This window comes from Canis lupus, chromosome 27 (assembly GCF_048164855.1).
Source record: "Canis lupus baileyi chromosome 27, mCanLup2.hap1, whole genome shotgun sequence".
In the NCBI taxonomy this organism is placed as follows: Eukaryota; Metazoa; Chordata; class Mammalia; order Carnivora; family Canidae; genus Canis; species Canis lupus.
The window spans coordinates 23,316,977-23,335,624 of NC_132864.1; the positions used below are offsets into that span (position 1 = coordinate 23,316,977).

An 18,648-nucleotide genomic window follows, 5' to 3' on the forward strand; every position below is an offset into this window, starting at 1 on the left:
ACAGCCAGTTCATCTTTATTGCCGCTTTTCCCTTCGGACCAACCGCCAGAAGGGCCGGTCCCTTCCGACCTGCTTTCAGTGGGTGGAGTCCAGGAGCAGTGGCTTTCTGGAATTGGTGATGTCCTACATGGAGGCTGTGACTAATTGACATTTGTCAATCAGTGTGACACCTGCAAGCGATACCAGCTTCAGCAAGACCAGAGCAGCAGCACCTTTGCTCCCACCGGTTCAGAGGTGCAGAAGTCATTCTGGGAAAACTCGCAGGGCTAGGACTCCCCACTGGCTGGCAGCCTGGAGTTGCATTTGAACCCTCAGCTGCTTCTTGGACTTGTTCAGCTGATTGGTCTACTTCTCTCCAAAGAAGCCGAGGGCCAATTTTCATGATTCTTGCAGGACTTTCTAGTTTCATTCCTCTGAGGCTAGTTCATCCTGGGGCTTGGAGCCAGGCTCCCTGGGCTCCAATTCCCAGTTCTGCGGCTCCCTCGCTGAGACATCTTGGGCAAGTTGCTTGACCTCTCTGTGCCTGTTTCCTCACCTGGGAAATGGGGAGAATAACCCTGCTACCCCATAGGGTTATTGTGAGGGTTGAAGGAGCAAATGACGTAAAGCACTTACTGCGAGGCTTGGCACATAGTACATGCTTACAACATCAGCTATTTTTATCAGGTTGAAAACGGACGTTTCATTGATGGCTGCTTGCTGTAGAGACAACAGTAATTCATCTCATTGGATTATCACAGCCACTCTGTGAGGCCTACAATATCCCTACTTTGCAGATAGGGGAACTGAGGCTCAAAATCCTTCTGGGACTTGTTCAGGGCCCCCACTTGTACGTAGCAGAGCAGGGAAGTTTGCTCTGTGGGCAGCAGCACCACTGCCCAGCTCTGGGGCTGAAGTGTGAAGTCCTGCCTAGTGCACGCATTTGTTTGCTCCGATTGCTGGTCCTTGTATTACAATAAGTACCGTAGTATAGTAATATAGTGAGTATAATAGTACATGTCTCTGGGCTTTGGCTTTTGCCTATGAACACACTGTGTGTTTATAAGCCACATCTGAGACACCCAACGTGCTGCAACTCGCTTGATCCTGAGAAAATTGCCAAAGGTCTTGTTCAAAGAAGAGATTCTCTGTCCTTTCTGCCGGAGTCCAATTCAGGAACGAGGGCGGGGCAGTGGAATCGGAAAGTTCTTCACCCTGTGTCTGGGGTTCTTAGGCTAAGGCGGGGAGTTGGAAATTTTTGCTGCGTGGAAGTCGAGCGTCCTCTGCTGTCAAGGAGGATGAATCAAGGCGGAGGAAGGCGCTCTGGGCGCTGGTCCCTCTCCTTGCTGGTGTTTTTCTGCCCTCTGTCTTGTTTACCCTTGAGAGTCACTAGGTGCCCATATTAGAACTGGGCAGGGTGGAGCACCTTGGGTGGCTCAGTTGTTAAGCGGCTGCCTTCGGCTCAGGCCATGATCTCAGGGTCCTGGGAGTGAGCCCCGCATAGGGCTCCCTGCTCAGTGGGGAGCCTGCTTCTCCTTCTCCCTCTGCTGTTCCCCCTACCTTGTGCTCTCTGGTTCTCTCTTTCTGTCACATCAATAATAATCAAAATCTTTAAGAACTGGGCAGGGGTAAGGGGAGTAAAAAGAAGGCAGATTTCTTCTGCTCCCACGGAGTTTACGATCTAATTGTACTGACACAATATCCTAAGAAAATCATAACAGGTTCAGAAAGTGTGGATTGCGCTCCATGCTAAAGTATTTCCTGAGCATGTGCTGTGGACGGACCCCAGGAGTGTAGGATCAGCATTTATGAACTCTGTGCCCAGGACATACCGTACGTTTTGCCAATAGGTGGGGATCCAGAGATGAACACCGGAGTTGAGGAGTAGGACTGTGGGTGCCAGCATAGCCTGGGGAGCCTGGCTTTTTGGGTGGGGGGCATAGAGGAGCTACCACTCAAATAAAAATAGCTTTACCTTAGGGTGCCTATCTGGCTCAGTAGGGGGAGCATGCGACTCTTGATCTGTGGTGTCCTGAGTTTGAGGTCAACATTGGGCATAGAGATTACTTTAAAAAAAATTAGTTTTTTGACATAAAAATTAAATATTCATATTAAACTATTCAAATCATACAGAAAAGAACAAGCATGAAAGTAAAAATTACCTGAAATCCCACTATCTAGAAATAACTGCCGTTAGATCTTTGGAGACCATCTGTCCATATTGCTCACTGTGGTTTATTCTGACACGTGCACACACACCAAATCGCTTATTATACATTTCACTGCATTATACATGCAGGGTCTGAGACTCCCTTCCTTCCTTCCTTCCTTCCTTCCTTCCTTCCTTCCTTTCTTTCTTTTCTTTCTTTCTTTCTTTCTTTCTTTCTTTCTTTCTTTCTTTCTTTCTTCATTCTTTCTCTCTCTCTCTCTCTCTCTTTCTGTCTCTCTTTCTTATAAAGAGCTTTACTGGGCAGCCCGGTAGCTCAGCAGTTAGGCGCCGCCTTCAGCCCAGGGCCAGATTCTGGAGACCCGGGATCGAATCCCACGTGGCGCTCCCTGCATGGAGCCTGCTTCTCCCTCTGCCTGTGTCTCTGCCTCTCTCTCTCTTGTCTCTCATAAATAAATAAATAAAATCTTTTTTAAAAAGAGCTTTACTGAGATATATTGCATATACCATAAAGCTCATTCATTTAAGGCATCAGTTCAATGGTTTTAGGACATTGTACACAGTTGTGCAATTATCACCTACAATCTAATCCCTTCTCAGTTTTGTAGAGCTATAATTGACATACAGCATTGTATTAGGTTAAGGCGTACAACGTGATTTGGTATATGTATATATTGCTAAACGATCACCATTAATAGTCTTAGCTAACATCCATTACCTCACGTAGTTACATTTTCCCCCTTTTTTTGATGTTTCTTTTCTTTCTTTCCCCAACACTGCTGTTTTTTTTTTTTAAGATTTTATTTATTTATTCATGAGAGACACAGAGAGAGAGGGAGGCAGAGACACAGGCAGAGGGAGAAACAGGCTCCATGCAGGGAGCCCAATGTGGGACTCAGTCCCAGGGCTCCAGGATCACACCCTGGGCCAAAGGCAGGCGTAAACCCCCGAGCCACCCAGGCGTCCCTGTTTTTGTTTGTACATACTGTCCCATCCAAGGTAACTGATGTTGACCAGCTTCCTGGTACTGCTGGTCCTGTTCTAGGGAGGTAGGGAAGGCTGGCTTGTGAAGGCTCCTGTGGCTGTTGGCAATAGAAGGGATCAGAAGGAGACCCAGGAAGATCTTCAGGACAGGTTAACAGGTAGAGGTGTCCAGGTAGAGAAAACAACTCATGCAAAAGCATAGATGTGAGAGTGTTCTGGGTGTGCCCTGGAAGATGCTCGATAGTGTGGCTGATTAGAGAGTGGAGCTGGGGTATTGATGGCCTTGAATGCCAGAATCAGGGCTTATAAGTCAAATGGGATTTTGCAAAAGTTCTTCTTATGGGAAGAACTTTTGCAAAAGAAGAGAACTCAGCCTGGCCAAGGGGAGTGGAGCACTCATGTTAATAGCCATGTAAAGACAATCATTCAGTAGGGCGATGTGCTTACGTTACGCCAGGCATGGTGCTTCCTGTGTCTTACCTCCTTTATCCTCCTAACAACTCACAGGGCAGATAGTGTTTTCATGTCCATTTCAGCAAAGAGGAAACGGAGGTGCAGAGATGTTACTCAAGTTGCCCAAGGCCACACCGCTGGTAAATGGCAGAGGTAGACTCAAACTCAGGCAGCGGTGGCCAGAGTCTGTGCTCTTGGCCATTGTTTCATCCTTGGCACCATAACCTCTTAATCTGCAAAACCCGTTTGAAAGTGACAAGGCCGATAGGCAGAATTACCCAGAACCACCATCACCTTCACCAAAGTAATAGTAACAAATATTTAGTGAGAACAAACTGCTTCAACAAAAGCAGTAGTGTGGAATAGTGGTCAGGGCTTGGATTTTGCCCTCAGAAGGATTTGTGTTCAAATCTTAGCTCTGCCCTGCACCCGCTGGGCAGGTTACACAGTCTCTTAGAGCCTCAGTTTTCTCAGCTGTAAAATGGGATAATAGTACCTACTTACCGACTCCTACTTAGGGAGTTAAATGAGAAAACAAACCAACAGTGCATAGACCAGCCCATGTTCGATAAGGGTGAAGGGTCAGGAGGAAGAATGTACGAGTTTGAATACAGTGGGGCCTGAGTTGGGATTTAGGGTGGTAACTGAATTCCAAGAGAGCCCTGAAACTGGTTGAAAGGGCACCCCTCTTGCGCTGCCTCCTATGGCCAAGGGACACAGCCTTATGCCTTACCTGAACTCTGGCTTTGCAAATCGTTGCTTGCCCAGTAGGAGAGAACGGCGATAAAGCTCAGGGCTACCACTTGCTGAGTATCTGCCGTGTCCGTGTCCCCGTTGCTCCTTGACTAGGCGGGCCGCTCGCGGGTGTGCACAGGTGCCCCAGACGACTTTAGGGGATTTTTAGGTGGTCCACAGCGACACCTGCCGGACATCGTGCAAACTGCTAGCTCAAGGTAGTTTCTCGTTTGAACGTCGGAACTTCGTTCCTTTGGAGGATGGGGAAACTCGCTAAAGCTGGGTTAGGGGCGGTTCCGATTAAAAGCAAGTATCCTACAGAAATTACTGTGGCACAGAAAATGAGGGCGGAAATGCCCAACATAATTCCAAGGATCGAATTGCGCAGAGTCCAGCAAGTTCTCATTCCATTAGTATGTATTTAGGTTTATTCCAGAAGGAACTAAAATAATATTTTTTCTTTCAACTTATGTGTATTTTTCAAGTGGCCTCTAAGTTTTTGGGACATAAATATTTAAGAGTTGTTTTGACCCAAATACTTGCAAAACCAGTTAGGTTTTATTGGGGGGGGGGGTGTTTATTTGTTTAGCACACGAGTGGGAGTAGGAGGTGCCCTGAAATAATTTCGGAGACACTGAGGGTGCCTTGAATCAAGAAAGTTTGGGATCCCTGCATCATGCTCTTTACCAAACGTTGTCTTAGCAGCCCTAGGAGATATACCTCTGTTTTATACAGATGAGTCTAGAAAGGCTAACTCACGTGCCTGAGGCCCCCCGGGGGTGGGGCTGGAGGTCGAATGTGGGAACAGTGAACATTCAAACGAGGTCTTGTGTCCTCTAGGATGCAAACAGTTTCTCCATTTAGATTTGTCTGCGGATTGTGGGGAAGGGCACCCCTTTCTGTTTGGGGAGAAGCAGGGTCATGTTCCTGATGCGTCCCTTCTTGTTCATCCCAAAGGGCCCTCTCCCGGGGACCAGGACCGCAGCGTCGCGGCCGCTGGGGGCAGAAGCTCCGTGAGGCTCTGCACTTCCCCCTCCTCCCACCACCACCAAATCCATCAGGAGTCCCAGGCTCAGCCACCAGGCTGCGGGAGGACTCAGCAGCCAGCGCTCAGCGGCGCCGGCAAGGATCCAGGCACCGCCGGTGCCCTCCCTCCGGGTCCCTATTCTAGGTGAAAGTCACCAGGGGGCAGTGGGGGGCAGCAGCAGCCGCGTGGCCGCAGGGAGGAAAAGCACTGCGGGCAGGGGCGGTCCCACCTCCCCAAGGGGCCGCGGCCAGCGTCAGCGTCAGGCGCACAGGCAGGCTGTGGGCTCCGCGGGATGCTGAGCCAGTCATTTAATGCCTCTGAGCCTCTGTCCTCCCACCCGTCGCCCTGCGGAGGGGAATGCAGGGCCTACTAGGTGGACTTCTGAGAATTTAATCCGTTACTGAAGCCTATACTTAGTGGAGCGCGCCGCATACATGGTCCTCGTGCAGTGAAATTTAGCCGCCTGTGCATCTTCAACAAATAATTATTGAGCACCTCCTGTACCATCGAGGCAATGCTCTAAGCTCTGGGACTCTAGCAACGAGAAGACCGACGAAAAAGCCCTGGCTTCAGGGAGCTTGCACCGTAGCAGAGGGACACAGAGCATAAATAATACACGGAACACCCAAGGCAACGCCAGAGCAGCACTGTCCCGAGGAAAGAGAACACGAGCCCCATATGTAACTTACATTTTTCCAGTAATACTGTTACAAAAGTAAAAAGAAATGGGTGAACTTCATTTTTCTAATTTTTAATTTAGAAGATTTTATTTTTAAAAAATTAAAAAAAAAGATTTTATTTATTCATGAGAATACACAAGAGGAGAGAGAGAGAGAGAGAGGCAGAGACACAGGCAGAGGGAGAAGCAGGCTCCATGCAGGGAGCCCGACGTGGGACTCAATCCCAGGTCTCCAGGATCAGGCCCTGGGCCCAAGGCGGCACTAAACCACTCAGCCACCCGGGCTGCCCAATTTTAGAACATTTTCATCATCCTGCAAGAAATCCCTATACCCATTAAGCAGTCCCTCCCTCTTCCCCTCCCCTCAACACCCTACCCCACCCTCAACCACTAATCTACTTTCTGTCTGGTATGGATTTGCCTCTTCTGGATATTTCCTATAAATGGAATCACGTGTGGCCTTTGGTGACTGGCTTCTTTCACTTTACATAGTACCTTCAGGGGGTCACTCACGCTGTACCAAGTGTCTGCGTCTTGTTCCTTTTTATGGCCGAATAATACACAGTTGCATGGATACACCACATTTTACTTATCTGTCCATTGCTGGATATTTATGCTTCTCCCCCTTTTTGGTTATCATGAATGATGCTGCTGTGAACATTCACATGCAAGCTTTTGCAAGAACATGTTTTTAATTCTTTGGGGGTTGGCATTAATTTTGATTTTTAATATATTGTAGAAAAAGGTTTTCTCGATGACTGAGTTTTTGGATGCCCCTTAAACAATTTATACTTGAGGCAAGTGCCTGCCTGGCCTCCTCTGGTTCCCACCTTATAAGCCTTGTCCTTTGCTAGCAGTGTGGTTTTGGGCAAGCTGTTCAGCCTCTCAGAGTCTTGGTTTTCTGGTCTGTAAAACAGAGATGATCCCTATACCCACTCACAGCTATTAGGGGGCTACAATGAGGCAATGTCACATTTCCCAGACCAGCACACAGTCGACTTAAGTCAATGTGTCTTTCCTACAGAGAGGCCTGGTGTTGGGCCTGGAGAGGTGGGTCCCAACATGGCTGTGACCTAGCACTGACCTTGAAGAAAGCTGGCCCACCTGCCTCGAACCGCTTCTTGCTCCAGTTCCCAAGGGAAAGCTGCTCTTTTTTTTTTTTTTTTTCCTTCCCTCTCCTGCCTCAGCCTGAGCCCCCCGTCAAAGTCCTCGGGGGCGGGACCCCAAGCTGTTACCAAAAGGCCTCCGTGGCCCCCCAACCCTTCCATCCCGGCTGCCCTGCACCCCCTCCCCCCTGCTCCCCCCCCACTCCCGTTGAAGGCCTCGGCTCCCCCATCCCTCTGCACTGCCATGAGGCCTGCACTTTGCAGGGCTGAAGTCCAAAGTTCAGTCCTTTTGCTAAGCACACGGATAAATATGAACCTTGGAGAATTTCCCCAGCTCCAATGTAAACAGAGCGGGCAGGGGCCCTGATTCACTGGCCGGCTGGGGCCAGGGTTGGGGGTTGGGGGTGCCCACGGGGCTTGGTTAGTGGGGTTTGGGGGGGCAGTAGGTGCAAGGAGCCTGGTTTGTGGCTGCCTGCCGGTCGGCCAGCAGGTCGACAGCCCGCTGGGTGGGGGAGGCGGCCGGTTTGGTGGCCCCGGGCCGCGTGGCCCAGTGGCGGCAGAGCCATGGTTTCTAAACTGAGCCAGCTGCAGACGGAGCTCCTGGCGGCCCTGCTCCACTCGGGCCTGAGCAAAGAGGCACTGATCCAGGCGTTGGGTGAGCCGGGGCCCTACCTGCTGGCTGGAGATGGCCCCCTGGACAAGGGGGAGTCCTGCGGCGGCGGTCGGGGGGAGCTGGCCGAGCTGCCCAACGGGCTGGGGGAGGCGAGGGGCTCCGAGGACGAGACGGACGACGATGGGGAAGACTTCACACCGCCCATCCTCAAGGAGCTGGAGAACCTCAGCCCCGAGGAGGCGGCCCACCAGAAAGCCGTGGTGGAGACCTTGCTGCAGTAAGGACCCCTTCCCCATCCCCGGCATCCAAGGAGCCTAGGGACCCCCCCCCCCAGCTCCTGACTGGACCTTCCTCCGAGTCCAGCTTTCCACGAGCTCTAGTTTTTAGCCTGGCTGCCGGGAAGGGCCACAGGGCCCGTCAGAGCTCCGGGCGTCCTTGCTCCCCGGTGGCGGTGGCGGGAGCCTACGAGCCCCTAACCAGGCCCTCTGCAAGGTCGGGAGTCCCCAGGAGCCAAGGCTTTCAGCCCAGAGCCAGGAAGCAAGCCCGTGGCCCGGGGGAGCTCTGAGATGGGGACAGAGCAGGCACGTCTGTAATTCATGTGCCTGGAGAACCGGAGGGTGGTGGCAATGGTCAGTCACCATGGCCCTTTCTACTCCCCCAACCCTCCCCTCCCTGCTAGGCATTCCAGTTGCAGGCTCTGGGGCCCGGAAGCACTGTTAGTGAGAGGGGGGCCGAGGCTGGGGTTTTAGGGGCTCCCTCGGCCACCTAGGGACTCAAGCATTAAGCTAGGAAAGCCCAGGTCTTACCTGAGGGAGATGGAGCCTAGGGGCAGGACCTGCTCCCCTTTCCTGCACAGCTTCAGCCCCTCCGCCTCACCGGCAGGCACCCTGAGAGGTCTCCCTGTTGTGCACCCCCATCCGCTGGCTGGTTCCCCAAGTCCCAGAGAACTGGGTGGGTCTGAGCCCGATGCCTCCCCTCTCCTCAGCAGAGCTGACCTGGTTACTAATTACCCATGAGCTTTATTATTTCTCTTTTGTTTTATAAATTTATAAACGGTAAAAGGCTCTGATAAGGCCTGTGATCATTAACTTGTAAAGATGGTGGCCTGGGGAGGCCTGGGCCAACCAACCCTCCTACCCAAAGGGGCGGGGGGAAAGGGGTCTAGGGGCTGTGGGGACTGCCCTCCCCAAGGCTCCTAAGCTCCAATCCTAACAGCCAGGCCCCAAGCTGAGGTTTCAGGTGCATATGGTCGGATAATGTTGGGATGAACGGCGGCTGACTAGTTAGCTAGGGATAACTGCTTCACAGCTGGGGAAACTGAGGCCCAGCGAGGGGAAGTAGCTCGACTAAGGCCACCCACTGGCGCTCCACAGCCGCTCTGCTTGGTGCTCTCAATTGCGGCGGCTGGGCAGTGGGAGAAAGAGTCCCAAACAGACTCTCTACGGGACCTTTTCTGTCCAAGGTCCTGATCCCAGCTTGGGGTGGGGGGAGCCCTCAGGGTCTGCCGGGCCTTGTGAGGGCCTGGGCAGGGGGCAAGGGAGCAGCCAGGGCCCCCTGACTTGGCAGGAAGAAGAGGGCAAAGGGCCCTGCTGCGCTGCAGGGGAGGGGCAAAGAGTCAGGCATTGCCAGACCCAGGGCGAGGGCGACAGGGGACAGGGTGGGGCCGGGCCAGACCTGCTCCGGGGCCCAGATAGCACTGGGGGCTTTCGGGTGGGAGTGGGGGCAGGGGGTGCCAAGGGCCTTTCTTACCTGGCTGGGTGGGGCCTCTTGATCAGCAGCCCCTTTGGTGGCATGGTGAGTAGGGGGGAGGCTTCATCCATAGCACCCGAGGGGGGAGCAGGGGTCAAAGTGCTCCCTGGGAGCCAGCAGAGACCTGGAAGCTGAGGGAGATCGGGGAGCTGTGGAGGAAGAGGGAGGGCGTGGGGTTGGGGGGGAGATGGAGAGGCCTGGAGAAGGAGAGGAGAGCAGAAGAGCCGGGAGGGCCGAGGGGCTCCCACCCAGCTGGGAGAAGGGGCTGGGGAGAGAGTGAGACACCCCAAGCTGCAGAGAAGGCTGGAGTGCTTCCCGCCTGACCCGATTGGGTTTTCTTTAATGCTAACAGCATGCTATTTACTTTCCATTTAAATTTGAGATGTTGCTATAAATTATCAACCAGCTCCTTGTTCCTGCGGAGTTTATAACTAACTACCTGGGTTACTTATTGTTCAGGTAACAAAAGGGATCTGAAAACGCCCCGAGGGAAAAAAGTGGGGCCTCTACCCTCAGGACCCAGGAGGGAGTGGGGTGGGCACCCCTGATGAAAGCCTGGACAGCAGGGCTGGAGGAGCTTAAGGCTGGAAAGGATGGTGCAGAGGCAGGGTTGCCAGTGGACGCCATTTCTCTGGAGAGGACGGTGTGTGGGAAGGGGCAGGGTGGGTCCTGCCCCCCGCCCCGGGTACCTCGTGCCTGAGGCCACAGCAGGAGCCTGAGCTCTTCTCAGACCCCCACCCCCCTTAGTTCACTGTGTGACCTTGGGCAAGTATCATCTCCTGCCTCATTTTCCCTAATTGGCCAGTGAATAAAATTCAAATTCCCTGTCCTGGTTCCCTGACCTCTTCTCAAGGGACCTCTGTGCCTCCCTCACATCCCTCCCAGGACCCCCAGGAGGGTCGACTGACTTTGCTGATTCCCACCTCAGGGTCTTTGCATGTGCTGCTCCTTCTGCCTGGACACTTCTTTCTAGATCTTCCCATGACCAATGCCCTCTCCTCCTTTTGCTCAAGGGTCATCTCCTCAGGGAGGCCCTCCCTCACTGCCCCCATCTAAAAGCAGGTCCCACCAGAGTCACTCTCTCTTTCACTACCTTCTGTTACTTTCTCTTGTCCCTTAACTTTACGTACGATTGTTTTTGTCTGGTTTCTAACTCCTGCCATGAAAATAGAAGCTGTTCAAAGACAAGATCTGTGGGGTCTTGTTCACCACTCGTACCCCCGATATGCAGCCCAGTGGCTAAAATACAGCATGAATGAATGAATGAGTGGCGAGGATTCCCTGAAGCCCTGGGGACATCTGCTGTTATGGCCAAGGGAGGAACCTGTACCCAGGGCTCCTTCCTGGGTGTCCTCTTGGCTCCTCCCTGTCCCTGAGCCGCCTGAACTTCAACCTGAGGGATGATGTCCTGGGTCCCCTCCATCAGGCAGCACCAGGTCTTTGAGACCCAGGAAGACAGTGGCCACGGTGGGACAATCTGATATCCCTGACTGAGGCCGACCTGCCCGGGTTCAAATCCCAACTCAGCCCGACCCTGACTTGGGCAGGTGATTTCACGTCCCTGAGCCCTGTGCCCTCTGCAAGGCATGGATGACGATAGCACTTACCCACAGGGTCAAGCAGCATGCAGGCGCAGTGAACGGTTGCTAGGAGTAATAGTCCCATTTTACAGATAAGCAAACTAAGCCTCAGAGAGGCAGTGACATGCCCAAGATAATTTATGAAGCAGTAAGGCCAGGACTTGGACCCAGGCCGCCCTAATCCCACGCTCTGCACAGCATCCTTGAGGTTGCATGCTGACCGCGCTGTCCTTATAGGTCTATTTCTCTTTTTATCCTCTCGTCATTCTGCTGTTAACCTCACATCCACTCACTTCCACGTGGTGCTCGAGAGCTCCCGACCACTTACAAATGCGTTAAACTTGTTTTCTCCTCCTGGCAACTTATGAAATTCTTTTGGCCGTGTATCACGGTTGGGGAAACTGAGGCACACAGAGGTTGAGCAGTTTCCCAAGGCCACCTGGATAGTGCGTGGCAGAGCTGGGATTTGACCCGAGCTGGGAAGCTTCTCTGAGCTCCCCCAACCTCCATGCACTGAGAACTCCACTCCCCCTCCAGACTCGTGGCCCTTCCCACTGGTTTCTGAGCTCCATAGCCCTTGGACCCTCTGAAGTCCCAGGGGCCAGCGAGCCAAAGGCCCAAAGTCTTGAACTTCTGATTGATCCCTCCCAGAACCCATAAGAGGTGGGAGGAGGAGATGTGGGCAGATCTTCACGTCTCCTGGGTCCGCTTCCCTCTGCATCAGGGCTGGGAGGCCCATGACCACATCATCCCTGATGACGACGATGTTGATGGTGACAAATTGTTGTACTTACTGAGCACTTACCATGTATCAAGCCTCGCTCCTCCCAGGGGCACTGTGAGGCAGGCGTGGGCTTATGGCACCATCCTGAGGAGGCATGCGGCATACACGCGGGAGGTGCTAGGGCACCACGGTGGGAGGTGAACCCAGGTTGGCTTGACCCTTAAACCCACTGGAGAGAAAGCAGGAGATACCTGGAGACATGGTGCATTAGTTCTGGGTTGGGGAAACTGTCCTGGGAAGAGTCAGGTCCCTGGAGACTGGGGGTGAGTGAATGTGTGTGGTGGGGGAAAGAGACAGAACGAACAACAGAGACACATGCAGAGACAGACAGAGAGAGAGAGAAGAGAGGCAGGTAGAGAGAAACTAAGAGATAGGGACACACACACATGGAGTCAAATGGGCAGTGACGGGACAGTACATCTTCAGTTGGAGCCAGGGAGGCCCGGCTGAGAGGAAGCGGAGCTCATTCTCCCCGGGGAAGGGAGAAGGCGGGGGTGGGGGGGTGGGGGGTGGGGGGGTGTTGCTCAGCCTGCAGCAGGGGGAGGAAGGAGGCCATCAGGCAGCCTGGCTCCAGAATCAGATAAACATGTTTGCCACGAAGCACAATGCTGGACTTTGTACTGCCCTTCCCTCCTGCCTCTGACTGGCACCCAGGGAGCCGGGGAGGGGTGGAGAAGGAGGATCCTAGGAGCCCTTGAATGCAGGGAGGAAGAAGAGCTTGGGGGGAGTTCTGAGAGGTCCGGGCAAAGCGAAATATTCTGGAGTCCAGGCTGGGTCACTGGACCAGTGCTCACCTTTCTGAGGTTCAGTTTTTCCCATCTGCGAAATGGGCATACAAGTAGCACCTACTTCCTAGGGTTATGGTAAGACTAACATGACCAGCCCTTAGCACGGTGCCTGGTTCAGGGTAAATACTCAAGGAGCGCGATCCTCCCATCTGTCATATGGACGCCGCTGGGGCTTGGCCGACCGGTGGCTGCCCAATGCAAGTGGGACCATCCCCGCCTCCCTCTCCTCCCCGTGCGTGGGAACTGCTGCTGATAAAAAGGAGGGAGTCATGGGGCCCAGCGCTGTGCCCTCACCCCTGAGAAGGGCATCGTCAAGGGGACAAGGCCAGGCTGGCTCTTTGGGAAGGAGAGAAGGGGAGAAGGCAGTACGGGGTGAGCTTCAAAGTACTGGGGATTTGTTTGCTGTTTGTTTCCTTACAGTTAAGTTTTAAATGCTCTATATTCATGTATAGCATATTATATAATATTATAGTATGTTGCATATTTTAAAGATTTTATGTATGTATTCATGAGAAAGAGAGAGAGAGAGAGGCAGGCAAAGACACAAGCAGAGGGAGAAGCAGGCTCCATGCAGGGAGCCCAATGTGGGACTCGATCCCTGGTCTCCAGGATCACGCCCCAGGCCGAAGGTGGCGCTAAACCCCTGGGCCACCGGGCTGCCTGCATATTTTAATATTACAGGAAAGCAACAGCAGACAGTGTCCCTCTCTCCCTGTCCCCAGTACCCCTTTCCCATCTTGAGACAATCAGTGTCGCTAGCCTCTTCTGGGTTCTGGTATTTCACGCAAATGGAAGCAAATATGTAGAAATCTTGGGCACCACTTCAGATTTTACCCAAACAGCACAGCAGACCTACCAGACTGTTCTGCCTGGGTGCAGGCTGAGCTTCCTCAGTGCATTTTAATGGTTGCATTGCCTGGAGGCACCGCACACAGTAGCCTTCTGCTGGACACTTAGGTTGCTTCTGATATTTTGCTGTGGCAAGCAACACGGTGATGAACTGCCTCTGACACATGCTCTTTGTCACACGTGCAAATGCTTGGGAGGTCCTGATCCTAGAAGCAGATTGCTCAAAGGGGTGAGAACCTCAGGCTTGGAGCCACACAGAGCTGGCATCAAGCCCCAGCTCTGCCTGTTTCAGCACTGTTGTACGGAGCTGCTTTCATCATATTTGTAATCGGGCTCAGGAGAGGACCAGGGCAGGAGAGGAGGGTCGAGCCAGAACAGGAGACGGAGAGAGAGACGTGCAGTGTAGGCAGTCAAGCCTGTCCCCCTGCCATTCCCCACAGTGAGCAGAGGACAGGAGTGTGATCGTAGATGGCTGCAGATCCCTTGAGTTTCTCCAGTGAGAGGCTCTCAGCCCACAGAATGAGATTCGGGTGCTCAAACACACATGTTTTTTTGTATGAAGCCTCTGAAGACCAGCCCCGTAACTCCATCACCTGGACCTGGCTGCCCCTGTGCTGTAGGGAAACTGGCCAGGCCACAGCCTGGGGTTTAGTGCAGATTTTCAGGAGGTGTCTTGACTCTAGGTGATTTTTACCCCATAGATTGACTTAAAATGGAATCCCTTCAGGTGGAATGGGACTGTTGGGCTGGCTTTGTGACCTTGGGCAAAAGATACAAGCACTCAGCATTAGTTAGAGAATCATGTTTCTCTCCTTGTTTTCAGACCCATTTTTTCCCCAATAGATCTCCCTCACCCATCCATTCATACAGCCATACCCCATCCCCATATCCATCTACCCCTTCCATCCATCCATCTACTGTCTATTAATCCATCTATCCATTCATCTATCCACCCATCCACCCATCCACCATCCCATCTACCTACCCATCCACCCATCCACTCATTCATTCATGCATTCACCATGGACATACATTATGTCAAATCCATTTTGGGTGCTGAGAACCGTTCCTGCCCCCACAATGTTTACAGGCTCTCCCAGTGGATAAGACATAGTCACAAATAACACTTCCAGGTAGGGTGAGGGGAGGATCCTTAAAGGAGGTACAAAGGTGAGGACAACCCCCACTCCCAGGGCTCACGGGCCCCCCAGCCGTGCCGGCACCACTCCCGCACCCCCCTTGCTGAGTAGGCTCTGTCTTTGTCCTCTTAGGGAGGACCCGTGGCGCGTGGCCAAGATGGTCAAATCCTACCTGCAGCAGCATAACATCCCACAGCGGGAGGTAGTCGACACCACTGGCCTCAACCAGTCACACTTGTCCCAGCATCTCAACAAGGGCACCCCCATGAAGACACAGAAGCGAGCTGCCCTGTACACCTGGTACGTCCGCAAGCAGCGAGAGGTGGCCCAGCGTAAGTAATGACCACAGCCCCGTCCTCCCTGGCAGGGCCCTGGACTCTCTGCAGCTCAGGGGTGGGGACTGAGAGCTTCTCCACCACATTACCAGGACTGGGTGCTTGGGGGGGAAGTCAGGGATTCAACGGGCACTTCTTACCTATTCTGTGCAAGGCACTCTGGGGAGGGGAGTAGGTTGGTCCTAGGTATTTGGAGGTGCATGAATTAGATCTCTGCCTTCTGGGAACTCTGCGTAGAGGGGAAGCCGAATAGATCATTATGATACAGCGAGACAAGTATTATAATATGACAGAAACAACAGTAACAGCTGGTGTTTGTGAAACATTCACCACGTGCCAGGCCCAGTGCACAGTAGTACTACATAAAGTATTTCAAAATACCGAGCCAGCAGAGGACCAGAGAGTAATCTGTTCTTCCACAGGGAGGCAGGGGCATCAGGAGGGACCACACAGAAGGAGAGCTTTCAGACTAAGTCTTAAAGTCTGAGTGGAGTTTTGGCCTATGGAGATGCAGGGAAGGGCGTTTTGGGCAGAAGGAGTGGCCCAAGTAGAGGCTCAGCGGCAAGGGAGGGTTTTCTTACTGAGACTTCACACCCCACAAAATCCCAAGTGCACTTTCACATTTTTGAGCCTATGTGTAAAAAAAAAATGTTTTTAAATTTATTTTTAATTATCCAAGTTATTTTTTAAAAAGGTAACACAGGGGCACTTGGGTAGCTCAGTGGTTGAGCATCTGCTTTTGGCTCAGGTCATGATCCTGGGGTCCTGGGATCGAGTCCCACATCAGGCTCCCCACAGGAAGGCTGCTTCTCCCTCTGCCTGTCTCTTTGCTCTACTTCTCTGTGTCTCTCATGAATAAATAAATAAAATCTTAAAAAAAAAGGTAACAAACTTAGTTTCAAAAAATAGGAGAAAATAGAGTTTACAATAAAAATCAGGTGTCCTCCTAAAGGACATTCCCAGTCTTATGTATCCTTCCAGAGATATTTTATGCATATACTAGCAATAAATAATATATATTTTTTTCTCTGCTCTTTGAAGGGCTGCTAGCTATTCCGCTATTTGGAGGTACCATATTTGTTTAACTGGCTCCCTACCAAAGTACTTTTAGGGTTTTTCCAATGTGCTGTTATAACCAACTGCTTCAGGGAACATCCTTCTTTGTATATATTTGTGTTCTCACGAGACAGTGTCTGTAGAGTAGTTCCTAGATGTGGAATTCTGGGTCAGAGAGTAGGTACTTTAAAATCTTTGCTAGATATTCCTGTAGTCCTTTATGAAGACATGGTCACAATTTGCATGTTCAGTAATTAAAAAAATAAGCTTTTCTCCCCATGCTTCCTAAACATTTATTAAAATATTAAAGTTCTCAAATTCACATATTGGTTTGCACACTCATTAATATTCATTTATTTACTTATTATTTATTTTATAAGCTGGAAAGTTTTCTGGGTCTTTTTTTTTTCAATTTGGAAAGTTTATTAAAGTGAAAAGTGGGTAGTCCCGGTGGCTCAGCGATTTAGTGCTGCCTTTAGCTCAGGGTGTGATCCTGGAGAACTGGGATCGAGTCCCACGTTGGGCTCCCTGCATGGAGCCTGCTTCTCCCTCTGCCTATGTCTCTGCTTTTCTCTGTGTGTGTGTCTCTCATGAATAAATAAATAAAATCTTTTTTTAAAAATAAAGTGAAAAGTATACTATTGAGATATGAGAGTAGGTGAGCTTGAGAGAAAGAGCAAGCTACACCTCATTTAATATTTATTATTAAAAAAAAACAAAAAAATATTTATTATTAATTAATTAATTTTAATTTTAATTTTTAATTTTTTAAAATATATTTTTAAAGACTTTATTTATTTATTCATAGAGACAGAGAGAGGCAGAGACACAGAGGGAGAAGCAGGCTCCATGCAGGGAGCCCGGGTATCCAGGATCACGCCCTGGGGTGAAGGCAGTGCTAAACCGCTGAGCCACCCAGACTGCCCTAATTAATTAATTTTAAAATAATTTATTTATTTGACAGAGAGAGAGCACGAGCAGAGGGAGTGCAGGCAGAGGGAGAGGGAGAAGCAGGATACCCATTGAGTAAGGAGCCTGACTTGGGGCTCAATCCTAGGACCCTGGGATCATGACCTGAGCCAAAGGCAGACACTTAACTGACTGAACCACCCAGGCGCTCCTAAATATATTTTTTAAAGATTTATTTATTTATTTGAGAGACAGAGTACAAGTGAGAGGGGTAGAGGGAGAGGGAGAGAGTCTGAAGCAGATTCCACACTGAGCGCAGAGCTGATGAGGAGCTGGATCTTAGGATCCTGAGATCATGACCTGAGCTGAAACCAAAGTTAGTCACTTAACTGACTATGCCACCTAGGGGCCCCTATTTATTATTTTTAAAAGATTTTTAAAAAAGATTTTATTTATTTATTCATCACACACACACACACACACACACACACGCACACAGAGGCAGAGACACAGGCAGAGGGAGAAGCAGGCTCCCTGTGGGGAGCCCGATGCAGGACTCGATCCCAGGACCCCTGGATCACCATCTGAGCCAAAGGCAGATGCTCAACCACTGAGCCACCCAGGTGCCCCCCACCCTTTTTAGTATATGTGCAGCTGAAGTGAGCATGTGTCCCTAATTTTTTGTATGTGTCCCTAATTTTTAAAGATTTAATTTTTAAGTCCTCTCCATACCCAATGAGGGGCTCCAACTCACAATCCTGAGATCAAGAATCACAAGCTCCACTGACTGAGGCAGCCAGGTGCTCCCCCTCATTTTATATCTGTTGAGCATCTGCTACTTACCATTTTCTACTGAATGCAAAAAGCAACTTTTAAAAGCTGTGATGATCGTTTATATAATTTATTTTTTAAAACTATGATATTGGTAGGGGCACCTGGTTGGCTCAGTTGGTTAAGCAGCCAACTCTTGATTTTGGTTCAGGTAATGATCTCCAGGTCATGAGATTGAGCCCTGAGTTAGGCTCTGCGCTGGGCGTGGAACCTGCTTAATAACATTCTCTCTCTGTCTCTCCATCTGCCCTTCCCCAAACTATGATATTAGTATTATCAAGGGGCTGATTAAAACATTAAGTTAATTGGGGAGCCTGAGCGACTCAGTTGTTTAAGTGTCCAACTCCTGCTTGCAGCTCAGGTCCTGATCTCAGGGTCCTGATATGGAGCCCTGTGTCAGGCATCATGCTTGGTGCAAAGTCTGCTTGAGATTCCCTCTGCCTCTCCCCCTGCTTGTGCGCCCTCTCTCCTTCTCTAAGATAAATAAATGAATAAAATCTTAAAAAAAAAACAAACCCAAACTTCATTTAGGTTAGTTAATATTTACTGAGAAGCCACCATGGTGAAGTGTTAATATTTTCTTACAAAGATGATTATGGGGCGGCCCGGGTGGCTCAGTGGTTTAGTGCCGCCTTCAGCCCAGGGTGTGATCCTGGAGACTGGGGATCGAGTCCCACATCGGGCTCCCCGCATGGAGCCTGCTTCTCCCTCTGCCTGTGTCTCTGCCTCTCTCCCTGTATCTCTCATGAATTAATAAAAAAATAAAATCTTTAACAACAACAATAAAAGATCACCATGGATTGCTTATTCGTGCAGAAATAGCGACACATACTGAGGCCTGAGGAGACGGTGTCTCCACCACCTGTACCTGCCAAAGGAATCCTT

At 51.0% G+C, this 18,648-nt stretch overlaps 1 protein-coding gene and 1 long non-coding RNA gene across 3 annotated transcripts in view; one reads left to right on the forward strand and one right to left on the reverse strand.

Moving 5' to 3' along the window:
* On the reverse strand, positions 1–12,287 carry LOC140619453 (uncharacterized). Its single transcript, XR_012019352.1, has 3 exons — positions 8,550–12,287; positions 4,317–4,504; positions 1–3,816 (listed from the first exon to the last, which is right to left on the reverse strand). It is a non-coding gene; the product is annotated as an uncharacterized lncRNA (long non-coding RNA).
* HNF1A (HNF1 homeobox A) overlaps positions 7,486–18,648 on the forward strand; it is a 20,603-nt gene continuing 9,440 nt past the window's right edge. The window contains exons 1-2 of one of the 2 annotated variants that reach the window (XM_072802832.1): positions 7,486–8,020; positions 14,765–14,964. In XM_072802832.1, coding sequence (XP_072658933.1) covers positions 7,695–8,020; positions 14,765–14,964 — 526 coding nt within the window. In that variant the 5' untranslated portion in view covers positions 7,486–7,694. Of the gene's footprint in view, positions 8,021–12,784; positions 13,017–14,764; positions 14,965–18,648 lie in introns of those variants that run through there. The other variant, XM_072802833.1, reaches the window with a different exon arrangement.